This window comes from Capra hircus, chromosome 11 (genome assembly GCF_001704415.2).
Source record: "Capra hircus breed San Clemente chromosome 11, ASM170441v1, whole genome shotgun sequence".
Classification (NCBI taxonomy): Eukaryota; Metazoa; Chordata; class Mammalia; order Artiodactyla; family Bovidae; genus Capra; species Capra hircus.
In genome coordinates, this window is record NC_030818.1 from 73,515,636 (window position 1) to 73,531,922 (window position 16,287).

At 37.1% G+C, this 16,287-nt stretch overlaps 1 protein-coding gene across 6 annotated transcripts in view; it reads left to right on the forward strand.

Annotated features, from left to right (window-relative positions):
• Nucleotides 1-16,287, forward strand: part of DTNB (dystrobrevin beta) — a 239,978-nt gene that overhangs the window by 106,788 nt on the left and 116,903 nt on the right. For all 6 annotated transcript variants that reach the window (XM_018055540.1, XM_018055543.1, XM_018055546.1 and 3 more), the window contains exon 9: nt 13,239-13,363. In XM_018055540.1, the coding sequence (XP_017911029.1) occupies nt 13,239-13,363 (125 nt within the window). The remainder of the gene's footprint in view (nt 1-13,238; nt 13,364-16,287) is intronic.

Sequence of the window (16,287 nt, forward strand, 5' to 3'; positions counted from 1 at the left end):
ATCAGTGTCTATAACTTAAGAGAAGATTTGTGAGCTGGGTACTAGAGCAGAAAATTGTTCTTAAACACATGACGGAAGGACAGAGTAATAAGAAAAAAAAAAGAAAAGACATGGAGGATAGATTGAGAAGTGCCATCTAATAACAGTTCCAGAAGGAGGCTAAAGAGAATGCATAGAAGTTATATTTAAAGAAGTAAGAAACCCAATTTCAAGGTGGTTGACCAAACACGTTTTCCCACTTACCCTCTGTACCAAGCCCATAGAAATGATAAAAAATTAAGTTTAATAAATTATCTTTAGAGATTGAAAAGAAATGTTCCTGACCTGAAGCCATAAAACATTTTTAAGTGAAGGGGTGTATGTAAAGGAGAAGTTGCAGAAAGGAACTGCTTAACAGTGCCTGTTTGAGGTCATCACTACTACTGAGATCCTGAAGCTCTTTACTGATTTTGTCAGAAAAGATTCAACATGAGGCCCCCAGCAAGGAGGCTACTATTGGCTAAGATGGCAAGTGAACAGTCCCATGGGAGATGTTTACATGATCATGAAAACCCAGAGGGAGCTTAGCACAGTGAAATATAAACAGCAGACCTACACCCTGTGGGTTAGAACAGTCAGAAAGAAACTTTAAAAATAGGTCAGTCTAATTTCCTTAGAGGACCAAGGATAGACTTATGAAACTATAAATAATAACGAAAATGAAGAATACAGTTGTTGAACAAACTCACTAGACGGGCTGCAGAGCAAACTGGATAGAGCTAAAGAACAGATTATTGAACTGAACGATCAGGGCAAGAAATTCTCCCGGAACCCAGCATCAAGAGATAAGAGTATATAGACAGCATATATGTTTTTGTTTGTTTTTATATCCATTTAGCCAGTCTGTCTTTTAATTGGAGAGTTTAATCCATTTATATTTAAAGTAATTATTGATATATATGTTCCTGTTGGCATTTTCTTAATTGTTTTTGGTTTGTTTTTGTAGGTCTTTTCCTTTTCTTATGTTTCCAGCCTATAGCAGTCATTTTAGCATTTGTTGTAAAGCTTGTTTGGTGATGCTAAATTTTCTTAACTTTTCTTTGTAAAGTTTTTGATGTCTCCATCAATTTTGAATTTTGAGACCCTGCTGGGTAGAGTAATCTTGGCTGTAGACTTTTTCCCTTTCAGTACTTTAAATACATCCTGCCATTCCCTATGGCCTGCAGAGTTGAAAGGTCTGCTGTTGACTGTATGGGGTTTCCCTTGTATGTTACTTGTTGATTTTCCTTTGCTGCTTTCAGTATTTTTTTCTTTGTGTTTAATTTTTGTCAGTTTGATTAATATGTGTCTCAATGTGATTCTCCTTGAGTTTATTCTGTATAGGACTCTCTGCATTTCTTGGACTTGATTGACTATTTCCTTTCCCATTTTAGGGACGTTTTCAACTATAATCTCTTCAAAAATTTTCTGATTCTCTTTTGCTTCTTCTGGGACCCCTATAATTCAAATGCTGGTGCATTTAATATTGTCCCAGAGGTCTCTAAGACTGTCCTCAATTCTTTTCATTCTTTTGTCTTTATTCTGCTGTTTAGCAATTATTTCCGCCATTGTATCTTCCAGTTCACTTATCTGTTCTTCTACCTCCGTTATTCTGCTACTGATTCCTTCTAGAGTATTGTAAATTTCAGTAATTGCATTATTTGTCATTATTTGTTATTTCTTTTAGGTCCTTCTTAAATATGTTAAAAATGGTTCTTGCATTTTCTCCATTCTATTTTCAAGATTTTGGCCATCTTTACCATCATTACTCTAAATTCTTTTAAAGGTAGTTTGCCTGTTTCCTCTTGTGGTCTTGTGGGTTTTACCTTGTTCCTTCATTTGTACAATATTTCTCTGTCTTTCCATTTTATCTTACTGTGTTTGAGGTCTCCTTTCCCCAGGCTGTAGGGTCTTAGTTCCTTTTGCTCTTGGTCTCTGCCCTCTGTGGTGATGTTAGTCCAGTGGTTTGTGTAGGCTTCGTGTTGGGAGGGACTTGTGCCTGCATTCTGGTGGGAGGAGGTGAGCTTTTCTCTTCTCTGATGGGCAGGGTTGTGTGGGGTGGTAGGTATTAGGGTGTCTGTGGGAAACCTGTCTGCTGATAATCGGGTTTGTGTTCTTGTCTTGCTGGTTGTTTGGGTGAGGCGTCTTGCCCTGGGTGCTGCTGACAGTTGGGTGATGGTGTGTCTTGGATACAGGTAGAGGCCTTCGTGGGAGTTCTCACTAATTACTACTCCCTAGGATCAGGAGTTCTCCAGCAGTCTAGTGTCCTGGACTCAGTGCTTCCTCAGATTCTCAGGCCTGATCTATGATCAGGGAACCAAGATCCCACAAGCCATTTATCAAGGGAATAAAGAGGATTAAAACTAACAAATAAAAAACAAAAAACTAGGAAAAAAAAAAAAAGAACCCTAGACAAATGGCAAATGCAGTAGCAGGTGGATAGTAACAAAAGCAAAGGAACATAGACACACACACAAACAAAACCAAAGCAGTCCAAAGACGAGCACAGAGAGTGACCTGGCGGACAAAGGAAATAAGAAATAATACCAACCAGTGAAGAACAACACTAACTGAAACATGAAACAGAACACAAGACCAAAGCAGAGAGCCAGCTGAGGAATAAAGCAAAGGAAAGAAAACATGCCAACATGGTGGGGGAAAAAGAAAAACAACAGAAATGCAGAGTTAAATAGAAGTATTTTGAAAGATTTAAATATATTAAAGAATAACTATGCCAAGAAAAGAACAATAAGAAAAACAAAAAAAGGAAAGGGGGAAAAAAAGGGAAAAAAAAAGCAAATCCCACAAAATTGCAAAAAGTCAATGTAGAGGTAGAAATATATAGAGAAGATACTAATAAAAAGTGTGATTAAGAAAAAAGTTCTCAAAATCTTAAAGTGCATGCTCCTCAACAAGAGAAGCCATGCCACAGCTACATAAAGAACCACACACAGCAATGAAGACTCAACACAACCAAAAATAAAGAAGGAAAGAAAATTTAAAAAGAAAATGTAAAGAATCCAGGGACTTCCCCGACAGTCCAGTGGTAGACTCTGCACTTCCAGTGCAGGGAGCCTGGAAGGACTGATGCTGAAGCTGAAGCTCCAATACTTTGGCACCTGATGCGAACAACTGACTCATTGGAAAAGACCCTGATGCTGGGAAAGATTGAAGGTGGGAGGAGATGAGGACAACAGAGGATGAGATGATTGGATGGCGTCACTGGCTCAATGGACATGAGTTTGAGTAAACTCCAGGAGTTGCTGATGGACAGGAAGGCCTGGTGTGCTGCAGTCCATGGTGTCGCAAAGAGTCAGACATGACTGAGCGACTGAACTGAACTGAACTGGACTGAACTGAACTGGATTCCATCCCTAGTTGGGGAACTAAGAGTCCACCTAGTGCATGAAATGAAAAAAAAAAAAAAAAAAAGAATCCAAATGTATTAGATTAATCACTGGTTTTAAGAAATAACAGCAGAATGTCTTCAAGGGGCTGAGAAAATAAATTTGAACTTTAAATTGTATTCTCATCCAAACTATCTTTCAACAGCATGGATACTATAATAACGTTTTTCAGAATATAAGGCCTTTGAAAGCCCTTTGCTAAAAGAGCTATTTAAAGATACATTGCAGAAAGAAAATAAATGAACCAAGAAGGGAGTAATGGGATTTAAGAGAGAGAAAAAAAAAAGAAGCAGCAGAGAAATCAGAAAAACAGTGCTGAATGTAGATAAATATTGGTTGTAAGATATATGATGATTTTTAGTAAGTTGTGACTTAAATCAACAAAAATAGCAACTTGGAATTTGTGGTTAAGGAGAGCAAAAAGGAAATTAGAAGCTAACTATAGCCTTCTGTCCCCACTGAAAAATATGCATGCAGGATGAAAAATAATAACAAAACTGAAATGCAGAATTCAGCTTGAAGAAAAGTCAGAGAAATTCTTGGCTATCAAAAATTAAATTCCAAATTGTATCCCCAAGATTTATCAGATTGGATACTGAAGTTAGGCCAGTGGTTGGGGTTATTAGTGCCTCTGAGGTATAGAAAATCTACCTTGGGTCTACTCAAGGTGAGTAGAACTGTTTTAGAAGGGCTGCCTCCTTGTGAAAGAGGGGCTCAAATTACTCCTCTGGCCCAGAGAGAGTACAAAGATTCCCCTACAAAAAACAGTCTCCACTAAAGGTGAGCTCATTTTCAAATATTGTAAACTCTGTTATAAAGCGATCTACTGTGAAGGAGAGTCAGCTAGCACAACATATAGTACCTTTAGGTGCCAAGGACTTCAGAACATTGTACATTTTAAAAAATCAGGGAAACAGTTTAGGAATAGTGATACTTGAAAAAGGAATAAGTCTATGACAAAGGAACAAACTGAACTTCTAGAAATAAAAAATAATAAGGTTAGACTCAGTGGAGGGGTTAAATAGCAAATTAAAGACAGCTACAGCAAAAATTAGGAAATGGAAAATAAGTCTGAGGAAATTAACCAGGATAGAGAATACCGAACACAGATACTGAGAAATGAAAATGTGAACGTCCATTGAAGAATGTGAAGGATAGAGTGAAAGATCAACCTAGAATTCCATACCTAGCAAGTCTGTTTAAGAGCAAAGAAAGAATATATATTTTCAGAAAAATTCTCAGTGGGTTTGCCACCAATAGACTGTTGCTAAGGGAACTAACAAAAGATATGCTTTGGGGGAAAAATGAATTGAAGCAATAAGAAAGAAATGGTACACGGCAGAGTTAGTAAATGTGAGTCAATTTAAATAAGCACTGTGTGTAAAATAATGACTAATAATTTTATTGGTCTGAAAATAAGATGCAGCTGAAGTACTAATCAACCATGCTATGAATATAGTTGAGGCATGGTTAGAATGAAAGGATTTTAAGTTACAAGATGAGAGTACAGATACTGACTAAGGTTGTGTAAAATGTTCATGTTCAGTTGCTTAGAGGAGGTCTCTGACTTCTCTGAGGAGGCTTCTGTTTCTGCCTGAATCCCCACCAGTGGTGGGTCAGGATGATGTATTCAGAGTAATTTGAAGTGAACGGACAGGAATGGCCTCCAAGACATCAATCCTGAACTTTTTCATTAGGCTGAAGTGCTCCCAAGTGTCAGGGTCTGTAGTCAAGTACCCTGAGATGAAGACTGTGCTGTGTAAGAAATTAGCTTGAGGCTGGTTGAGAATATAGTCATCTGAGCTCAAAAAAATTTCAGAATATCTTAGTGCCTGGTCCACAGTTATCTATACCCTTGCAGCTGCCCTCAGTTGGAGGTGTCCCCACCCCTACTCAGCCAAGTGCCCCCTTCACGATCCCCAGTGTAGTACTTGCATCTCCAGTCTGTTTCTGACTTTTTGCAAGGAAGTCTCACTGCCCTGGGTAATCTCTCTGATCCCTTGTATGTTTTCTTAAGTTTACTTGGCAGAGGGCTGTGTTGTACTGTGAAAAAATTAAGACAGGCCTATTTATATGAACTATAGTTTCTGTACCTATAATATTGAGACTGTTAATATCTAATTCATAAAACATTGGGAAGGTTAAATGAGCCTCTGAATGTGTGCAAAGCCCCTCTTAGATAACATGACACTAAATTCTCATTAAACATTACTTCCTTTCAGACAAAGAAAAAAAGCAACCACCAGAAGACTCTGCTCGGAGAGTATATAATTGCCCAAAAAAGGAAAACAAAATGAGAAAGATAAAGCCTAAAAAGTAGTTAAGGAAAAAAATAAAAGGAAGAAACTAAAATAATAACAAGCTATAGAAACAAATCCAAATATATTAGTAATCGGTGAACTAACTAAAATTTTCAGATAAAAAGCAACGATTGTCAGGTGGATATTTTTTAAAAATTTGGCTGTATGCTATTTATAAGAAACAGCAAAAATATAAAAAATACATACACAAAGTTGAAAGTTAAGGATAAAAAAAGCAGAAAATTAACACTGCTATATGTTATATATGAAAGTTGTTAAGAGAGTAACTGCTATACATTCACATTACAAGGAAAAAAATTTTCTTTTATTTTGTATCTATTATGAGGTGATAAATGTTCACTAAACTCATTGTGATAATCAATTCATGATGTATGTAAGTCAAATCATTATACTCTGCATCTTAAAGTTATACAGTGCTATATGTCTATATATCTTAGTAAGAAAGAAGGAAAAAAAAGACACACCAAGCTAAGAACTCACCAAAGAAACATGGTGAAACTTTATTAACCTCAGAAAATAGATTTCAGGGCAAAATAGATCTCATAGATTTCATTTCATGAGAGATTAAAATGCTGTATTTTATGTTATGTATATTTTATTACAGTAAAAAAAATCTTCACCAGAGGTAAAGTTTACAAAAGATAAACAGATGAAATCAACAGCTATATATATACAACAGAATGAATATGCAACTACTAAACAATCTTGCTTTCTAAAACTGAGTCAAGATAGAATAAAAACTGTAAATATTAGTATAATCATTAAAGAATTTGAATTAGTAGCTTAAAATATTTATATAAAAGAAACAACCAGGCCTGAACAACTTTACCTAAATTTCAACTTTCAGAGAAAGGAATTCAGTGTTATAAAAATTTCCCAAAGTCTAGAAAAAAAAATGAGCCTTCTGATTTCATTTTTAAGGCTAGAATTACCTTGGTACCAAAATGTTATGAGGACAAGAAAGGAAAATTACAGGCTGTCCTAATGAACACAAATGAAAGCCTAAGCAAAATAGGAAACTTAGCTCTGTAGTGTATCCAAAAGATCATGACCACTCTTGTTTTATTCCAACATGCAAAGATGGGCTTCCCAGGTGGCTCAGTGGCAAAGAATCTGCCTGCCAAGAAAGAGATGTGGGTTCAGTCCCTGCGCTGGGAAGATCCCCTGGAGCAGGAAGTGGCAGGAAATGGCAACTCACTGCAGAGGAGACTGGCAGGCTGCAGCCCATAGGGTCTCAAAAGAGATGACTGAGCGAGTAAATAACAAGAGATAGATTATTATAACTTAATCGTATTCATAGACTGATGGGTTAAATCTGTATAATCAATAAGTAGTTATTAAGATCCCATATTCATTAATAATTTAAACATTTACACACATTGTACCTTAGTAATTTAGGGGTAGAAGAATTCCCTTAACCTAATATAGTATATTTATAAAAACATAGTATCCATTGCATTTACTGATGAAATACCAAGAGTATTTGTTTCAAGATTGAAAACAAAACAAGGAGGCTTGCTATTACTTCTATTCAACATTTTCTTAGAGGTCCTAAGCAGCATAGAAAACAAGGAAAACAGATAAAAGGCATTTTAATTGAAAGGAAACAAGTTACTGTTATTTAATGGTGACTGTCAATACAGAAAGACTGAAAGAATCTCCAAATAAATCATTAGAATAGAGCAGGGACAATAAAAGTAAAAATAGATAAATCAGACTACATCAGAATTAAAAACTCCGGTGTATCAGAGGACACATCAACATAGTAAAAAGGGAAACTATAGTAAGGGAGGAGATATTTGCATATGATATATTTGATAAGGGGCTCATATCCAGGTTATATAAAGAACTCCTATAACTTAAGAACAAAAAATAGAGCAAACAACCCATTAAAAAATGGGCAAAGGAACTGAATAGATATTTCTCCAAAGATGATTTATAAATGACCAGTACACTTAACACTGTTTAACCATATATTTAAAAATGGTCAAGATGGTAAATTTTATGTATGTTTTACCAAATTTTTAAAAAATAGAGCAAGATTGCTATATGCAAAGATCTTTCTGTAACTGCAAATAAATAACAGATAACATACATCCTTTGTGAGCAAAAATCTATAACTTTATTGGAAGAAATTTAAAAAGACTTATGGGTGTTTGCTGGCGATCCAGTGATTAGGGCTCTGTTCTCATTGCTGAGGGCCCAGGTTCAATCCCTGGTTGGAGAACTAAGATAACACAAGCCGTTCACAGAAAGGAATGGTCAGTATGTGAGGATGTCAGTTTTCCCCAGAAATGTCTATATATTCAATCAGTTTCCATCAGAATCCCAGCAGGGTTTTTTTGTGTATGTGTGTGGTAAATGACTGATGGTAAAATTTAAGTGGAAGTGTGAAGGGTCAAGAAAAATGAAGACTCTCCTAATGAGGAATGAAAGTTTGAGGCACTGGTACTACGTGAAAAGATAAGTGGAAGCCGTAACTGCTAAATTATCTTGAGACTGGTATAGGTTCAGAAATAGAGTGTCTGTCTTGTAAGAGAAGAATGGGTTGTTCATTAAATAATCCTGAGGCAGTTGATTATCCATATTGGATTATTTCCTTATACATATAAAAAAATCAGTTCTAAGAAGATTCAGATTAAAAATGAAAGATAAAAACTATAAAATAATGAAGACACTTGGCAGGATACCTTTATGACCTCAGGGAGGGGCATATTTCACAAAATACAAAGGCACAAAGTATGAAAGAAAAATTAATAAATTGGGGCTGCTGTATATTTTAAGATGACCAATCATCAAAAACAACAGAATGAAAAAGAAAGACCTTAACATGAAAGTTGTTTGTAAGATATACCTTCTGTAAGGTTAAAATGCAAAATATATAAAAAACTCTTAGAAATCAGTAAGAGAGAGACTCTTACAAATCAGTAAGTGAAACACTAGGAACAAGCATTTCACAGATGAAGAACCACAGCGGCTCATGAACACGGGAAAAGATGCCCAGTCTTTCTAGTAATAAGGAATTGCGAATTAAAACCACAATAACATTTATCACCTACCAGATTGGTGAATGTTAGAATGTCTAACTGTAACAAGGGTTGACATTAATGTAGAGAGAATCTCTTACACAGCTGATGGGAGAGGAAATTAGTGTAACCACTTTATAAAAGCAAGTTGGCAGTGCCAAGTAAAATTGAATGTGTATAACTTATGACCCAGTAATTCTTAGGAATAACTCTTAGGAAGTTCTTTTACATGGTCACCAGGAGACATGGACAAGAAAGTTTTATAGCAGCATTTTGACGGAGAGGGAAAAAAATGAAACAACCCAAATGTTCATCAGTACTGGAATGGCTATATAGATTATGATGTAATTGAGCAAATAAGTACAATCAAACAGTTAAAAAAGAGAGTGAATTACAGATCAATTGTAACATAATTTTGAGTAAAAGAAATTGCATAAAAATATATATGTAAGCCTATATAAGTTTTTAAGCATGCATTAAATAAATCACGCATTTTTTATAATACACAATTGCTGGAATAGTAAAATCAAGCAAACAGTACAGAATCCAGGATATTGATGACCAAGAAAGGAGCAGGTGTGGTGGGAATGGGCTGTCTTAGATGAGGGCTCACAGCCTGGCTTCCAAGTGATGGTAATGGTCTGTTTCTCAGACTGTAAGATAGGGGGTAGATGGGTATTTCACATTTTAGAGCATACACAGCCATTGTATATGGTTTTGATGTATTTTAAAAAAATGTAACCAGTAACATTTTTAAGAGATGATGGGAAATGTTTTGAAATTAGGTAAAGTGGATTCAGGTATTGAAAATGCACAAAGATTGAAAATCATCACCTAGGAGTGTTTGGAAGGGTTCAACTGAGAGGAAAGGTATAAAAAACTCTCGGAACTTCTCGGGCCTGGAGCTTAAATGAAGTGTGGGGGTCACCAGTCCCTACACCTGGATTGCTTTTCCTCCTCCCTCACTCCCTGTACTTCTGTAAATATTTAGTGACTGACTGCCAAGTCCTGGGCATTGTACTAGGGGCCAAGTAGTCAGAAGAGGTAATGTCTCTGTCTTGGCAATTATAGTAATGGTAGTTTTCAAACTTTTTTTTTTCTTTAAGTTTTCAAACTTTTGCTCACAGGCTTTGTAAATCTTAGTTTCCTAATCAGACTCCACAGTGGAATCACTTCATGGCCATATTATAATTCACTGTTTAAGATATTTTTAAGGAAGTCATTTGCTTACCTTAATTTACAATTTAATTGAAAGTGTTGGCCTTCTCAGGTGGTGCAGTGGTGAAGAATCCACTTGCCAATGCAGGAGACACCTAAGATATGAGTTCAGTCCCTGGGTTGGGAAGATCCCCTGGAGTAGGAAATGGCCATCTACTCTAGTATTCTTGCCTGGAGAATCTCATGGACAGAGGAGCCTGGCAGACTGCAGTACATGGGGTCGCAAAGAGGCGGACACGACTGAGCGACTGAGCGCGCACACCCACCATCTCCCGGAGTTTGCTCAAATTCATGTCCATTGAATTGGTGATGCCATCCAACTATATTCTCTGTCTCCCCCTTCTCCTTCTGCCCTCAATCTTTCCCAGCATCAAGGTCTTTTCTGATGAGTTGGCTCTTCACATCAGGTGACCAAAGTATTGGAGTTTCAGCTTCAGCACCAGTCTTTCCAATGAATATCCAGGGTTGATTTCCTTTAGGATTGACTGATTTGATCTCCATGCTGTCCAAGGGACTCTTTAAGAGTCTTCTCCAGCGTCACAGTTTGAAAGCATTTGGTGCTTCGTCTTCTTTATGGTCCAGCTCTCACATCCATACATGACTATTGGAAAAACCATAGCTTTGACTAAACAGACCTTTGTTGACAGTGATATCTTTGCTTTTATATATATATATATATATGTTTATTTCCAGTCTTTTTCTCCTTCCCATACACATCAAGGATCTCTTGATGTACTCTGGAATTGTCTTTGCTGTATTGATTTAATCTTTCTATCTATATTTTTGAGACTTGAACTGGGATCTAACCTTAAACCTTGACTTGGAGCAGTGTTTTTGAAAGCACAACAAGCATGCTGCTAGAGAATATTAAGTGGTGGGAAGGGAAACATTTTTCATTTTAACAGTCTTATTTTAATGTTTATTGTAAAATAGATACATGAAAACTGTGATTTCATGGCTGATATTACTCAGGGTGCAACTAACATAGTCTATGTGATATCCCATCTCACGTAGAGTGCATGAATTAATGGCCCAGGGTGTTCTCAGATGTAGCAAAAAAAAATCACAGAATAAATCCATGGATTACAGGCGTAGTGTTTGGTTGTAAAGGTGAGTTAAGATATCTCTGGTGTCTTCTGATGGTCCCCTACTCATATCATAACTTAAAAAAATTAAGCTTCTGTGGTTTAGTCAGGAAAAAGCAATCTAGAAAATTCATCTAAGCAAATAATTTACTCAAATAACATCTTCTGTTATAGGTCGGGTTCTGGAAATACACAGATAAATAAAATGTAGATCCTACCCTTCAAAAGCACTAGCCTAACAAATAGGCAAGTACAGTGTAGTATTGGAAGAGTGCAACAGTGGAAATGTGTACTTGTCAAGTGGGTAACTTGGAAGAGTGGGCTCTGACTTAGGGTGCAGTGAGGGAGGTCTTCAGAGAGAAAGAAAGACTTGCAAACAAGCAGTCTTGAGAAATGAGCGGAAAATTTACAACAAGATAGATTGGGAAAGGGAGATCTCAGAAAGGCGCAGGCCAAGGCACAGATTAACGAGCAGCTTGTTCATGCTGATGTGGGGTGAAAGGTGAGGACAGAGAGTGGAGCCAGATATGAAAGCGCCTGTGTGGGAATAGGGTGGCGTGTCTTGATATCTTAGTTTATAAATGACTGTTAGCCTTCGAAAGGTTTCAAGCAGAAGACTACATGATGTCTGGGGCAGTGTAACAGATGGAGCAGAAAAGGGGAAGTCAGGATACGTATAGCTACTCACTGGGCAGAGAGAGCGGTTGTGGGGTAGTTCAGAATTTCTGCTTGGTTTAACTTCATATAATTTTCAGGAAATTTGATTACATATAGATTTTCCCCCCAGAATTTAATGTGTTCAAGGAGGCTCAAGGAGTCTCTTATAAACAAGGTATTAAGTAACTTTCCCTATATATTCTTAAAGGTAAATAGATTTTGGCTTATTTTATGTTAAAATACCGGCTCCCAAGGTGACTCAGCAGAAAAGAATCAGGAAGATCCCCTGGAGGAGGGCATGGCACTACCCACTCTAGTATTCTTGCGTGGAGAATGCCATGGACAGAGGAGCCTGACGGGCTACAGTCCATGGGGTTGCAAAGAGTCAGACACGACTGAAGCGACCTAGCGCACACGCATGCATGTTAAAATACACGCAGGCTGGGAATTCCCTGGTAGCCTGTGGTTCAGGACTCTTGCATTTTCACTGCCAAGGGCAGTTTGATCCTTGTTCAGGAAACTAAGATCCTGCAGGCTGTACAGTGTGGCTAAATAAATAAATAAAAATAATGCAGGCGGGATATTAAATTAAGTGGAGATGTGCTACTGATGAAACACAGCTGCAAACAAATTCTGTTCTCCAGTTAAAGTGGCGCATACGGTGACACACTGCAGAGGCAGAAGGATGAACTAGTATCCTGCCAGGAAAATCTCAGACGACAATGTTAATTAAAGGGAATTGAGTGGACAATAAAGTAAGTTTATAAAGAGCTTCCTTTAAATGTGGGTTTCGTATTCTACATACCTTAGTCGTGGCATATTGTTTACTCTTGTTCGTATTTACTATCACACCTTAGGCCTGCTAGTCTTCGGATTGGCTGTGTATTGCTCTGCCTTCCCAAGAAATGTATTAGCATGCCAACTTATTTCTGTACCTTCGGCATGTCATGATTTAGAGTCACGGATCTGATGCTGGTTGCACTCACTTGTGTCTGTGTCCACGGCCAGCCCCTTAACATCAAATATTCTGTTTCACGTTCATTTGCAGGATAATCTCTTAGTATCTCTGGGTATGTGGGTTGGTCAGTTAACTTGCTAACATTCAAGAGTTATGAGCTCAGCATTCCCATAACCTTTTAGTATTTTAGTCCAGCAAAAATTTCTGACTCTGACCAGGGAATTAACTAGAGCATCTTACCAGAATAATCCAGAAGCAACAAAAGAGGCAGTTCCCGCAAAGGGCACATAGACATGTTCAAAAGGAACGTTGACACTAACGGGGTAGTGTGACTGCATAGTGGAAATGAGGGGGTCAGAAACGAAGGGCCACAAACGACCTTGGAACAGCTGTAGATTCCTTTCTGCAAGGCTCTCTAGCGTTCACCATAATGCAGATTAGCATGTATTTGAAAAGATATTTTCAACAGCTCTTGTCATTAAGTTAACATTCTTTCTCGTTCTTTTGAAAATTCAATTCCTATTTCCTTATTTTCTGCTTTGACACAGAAATCCCCTGCAAAGAAGCTGAGCCATGCAATTAGTAAATCCTTGGGATGTGTACCCACCAGAGAACCCCCGCATCCTGTTTTTCCTGAGCAACCAGAGAAACCACTTGACCTTGCAAATATAGTGTAAGTATATACCTGGAGCAAGATGTGCATTATACTGAAATGGATACCTTGCTGAATTCTTTTGGGTCAGAACTGACTACAGCTAACATGAATGTTTAACCTTATGTTTTTTACTTTACTTTTTGGGATCTTAATACTTCAGGCTTTCAGCACCTTAAATCACCATAATATCTACATGGAAACCTAGCTCCTGAGCCCTGAAGCCTAAGTAATATAGGAATCTCCATCAGAAAATTAACAGATTACGAGCAGTTATTATACTGGGTTTAACAAGGGCGCCTTTTGTTATTTGTGTTCTTTTCAGCAGTAGGGATCTTTTCTCTATAACAATTAATGACCACTGAGATTTTAAAGTTAATTTAGACAACATGAAAATGAAAATCAACCTCCTTGTTCTTCTCGTATTGAGAGAAAATTAGAAAACACAGACTGTACAGGGACCAGTTTCATGGAAGACCATTTTTCCATGGGACGAGGTGGAGGGTGGGGTGGGCATGGTTTTGAAATGATTCATGTGCATTACATTTATTGTGAACTTTATTTCTATTATTATTGCATTGTGATACATAATGAAATAATTACACAGCTCACCATCACTCGGAGTTAATGGGAGCCCTGATCTTATTTTCCTCCACTCAGATCCCTCACATGCACAGTTCATGTAGGGTTTGTGCTCCTATGAGAATCTAATGCTGCTGCTGACCTGGCAGGAGGGAGCTCAGGATGTAAGGCAAGAGATGCGGAGCGGCTGTAAATACAGATGTTTGCAGGCTCGCCTGCCACGCAGCCCAGTTCCTCACAGGCCACGGACCAGTACGAGTCCTAATGGATACCTCCATATCGCTAAATAATGTATTCAGAGCACCATTTCTTGGCTTATCCATTTTGGACATGTTGAATTCCTTCTGTGGTATAGAGGACCAACCTCATTTATAGCTCTGCATATCAACCCCATCCCAGCTTTTCATTATTCTATCACCATTTAAAAAATTATTTACCATTGTAATCTTGAATGTAACTCTTAAACTTCTATTTCTTATAACTTCTTTTGACTTCCCTTCTTTTGCCTCCTAACTTCTGTCATCTGTGCCATTACTCTTATATTGTCAAAGCTAGTAATAGTTCTGTTCTCTCCTGTGATCATGACTGAGTCTTCTGAGATTTATTAAGGGCTCAGTCTAAAAGTTGAAAACCAAATAACAGCACTTTTGGTTAATTCCATTCATGACAAAATTGAGCTGGGTGCTGTCATTCTGGGTACCTTTTGTTCAGTTCCAGTGTCACGGTCCCGGTGCCGTTCTCGTTGGAGTTCAGTGGGATCCTCTTTCTTACCATGGATTGCTCGAAAGGGTGCCTCTTGGCTTTATAGCTGGACTGACTTTCTTGTACTGTTTTTGTGGTGGTTTTTCCTTCAATGTTCCATTGTTTTCGTCTTCCTGTGGGAAAAAATACACTTTCCTCCCACTGTGTTTCATAGTGGATTTTACCTATTGTGTGTAATCCATTGTTTAATTAAATTTATTAACCTTTTCTCTTTTAGGTTAGTGTTTTTTATTTGAATTAAAAAAAAAAATCTTGCCTGCTCCAACATTGTAGTGATTTTTTTTCTCTCTTTTTAAGTTTTAAAGATGTCCCTTGTATATATGTCTTTAATTCATCTGGAACAGATTTTTAGTGTGTAGTGTGATGTCGAATATCCAATTCTCTTTCTCTGCATTTGAATAACTTGTCTCAAGGCCATTTGCTGGATAATCTATTATTTCCCCGCTTAACTACAATGCCATCATTGTCATAAATGAAGTTTCCAAATATGTACGTCTGATTTCTGGGCTCTTTATTCTGTTCCTTTGGTCGAAATGTCTATCACTATGCCAATATCATGCTGTCTTAATTACTGTAAGGGATTAAGTCATCTTCTTTTTTAGGGATGTCTTGTCTATTCTTTGCCCTTTGCTCTTTCATATAAATTTGAGAATCAGCTTATTGAGTCCCTCGTAAAATTTTGATCAGAGATTTATTGACTCTGAAGATCAAATTTGGGAGAACAGACATCTTTACAGTATTGTCTTCCATTCCATGAATGCATTATGTCTTCCCACTTATTTGAATATCCTTTTGTGCCATTTAGTAAAGCTGTATAGTTTTTCCTCAGAAAGGTCTTGTATATGTTTAATTCTTGTGTACTTTGCATTTGTTGTTGCTGTTGCAAATGGTGCCTTTTTTTCCTACAGTTATTTTGAGATATAATTTAGATGCAATAAAATGCTCCCACTTTAAGTGTACAATTCAGTGGTTTTTGGCAAATGTGTACAGTCATGCACATGGTATCTTTTTTGAATTATGTTTCTTAACAGTCTGTTGCTGGTATATGGAGACACACATTGCTTTTGTGTTTTAATCCACTGGATAGTCATCTTGCATAACTTGCTTGTAATTCTAGCAATTTGTACTCAGACTCTTTTGGATTTTTCTATAAATAATTATATCACCTGCAAATAATGATTGCATTTTTGCTTCCCTCTCATTCTTTATACTTTCAAATATAATCATACTTTTTTCTTTTCGTTTTATTGTGCTGGCTAGTGCCTCCAGTGCAGTATTGTATAGAAGTGGTTTGATAGGCATTCTTGCATTATTAGTAATACCAAAGCTGGTGCTTTCAGCATTCATTTTAGTGTGTTCTTTGATGTAGGTTTTTTGTAGAAGCTGTTTATCAGATAAAAGAGGTTCCCTTTTATTCCTATTTTGCTAAGAGTGCTTTCTTTTTGTCATGAAAGATGTCAAATTTTATCAAAGACTTTCTGTATTAATATGATAGCCTGAGTTTCTTTATTCTATTAATATAGTGAATTACATTAATTTTTTAAAAGAACCCTGCTTTCCTGGATTAAACATAAGTTGACCCTCCTTTTAATACACTGCTA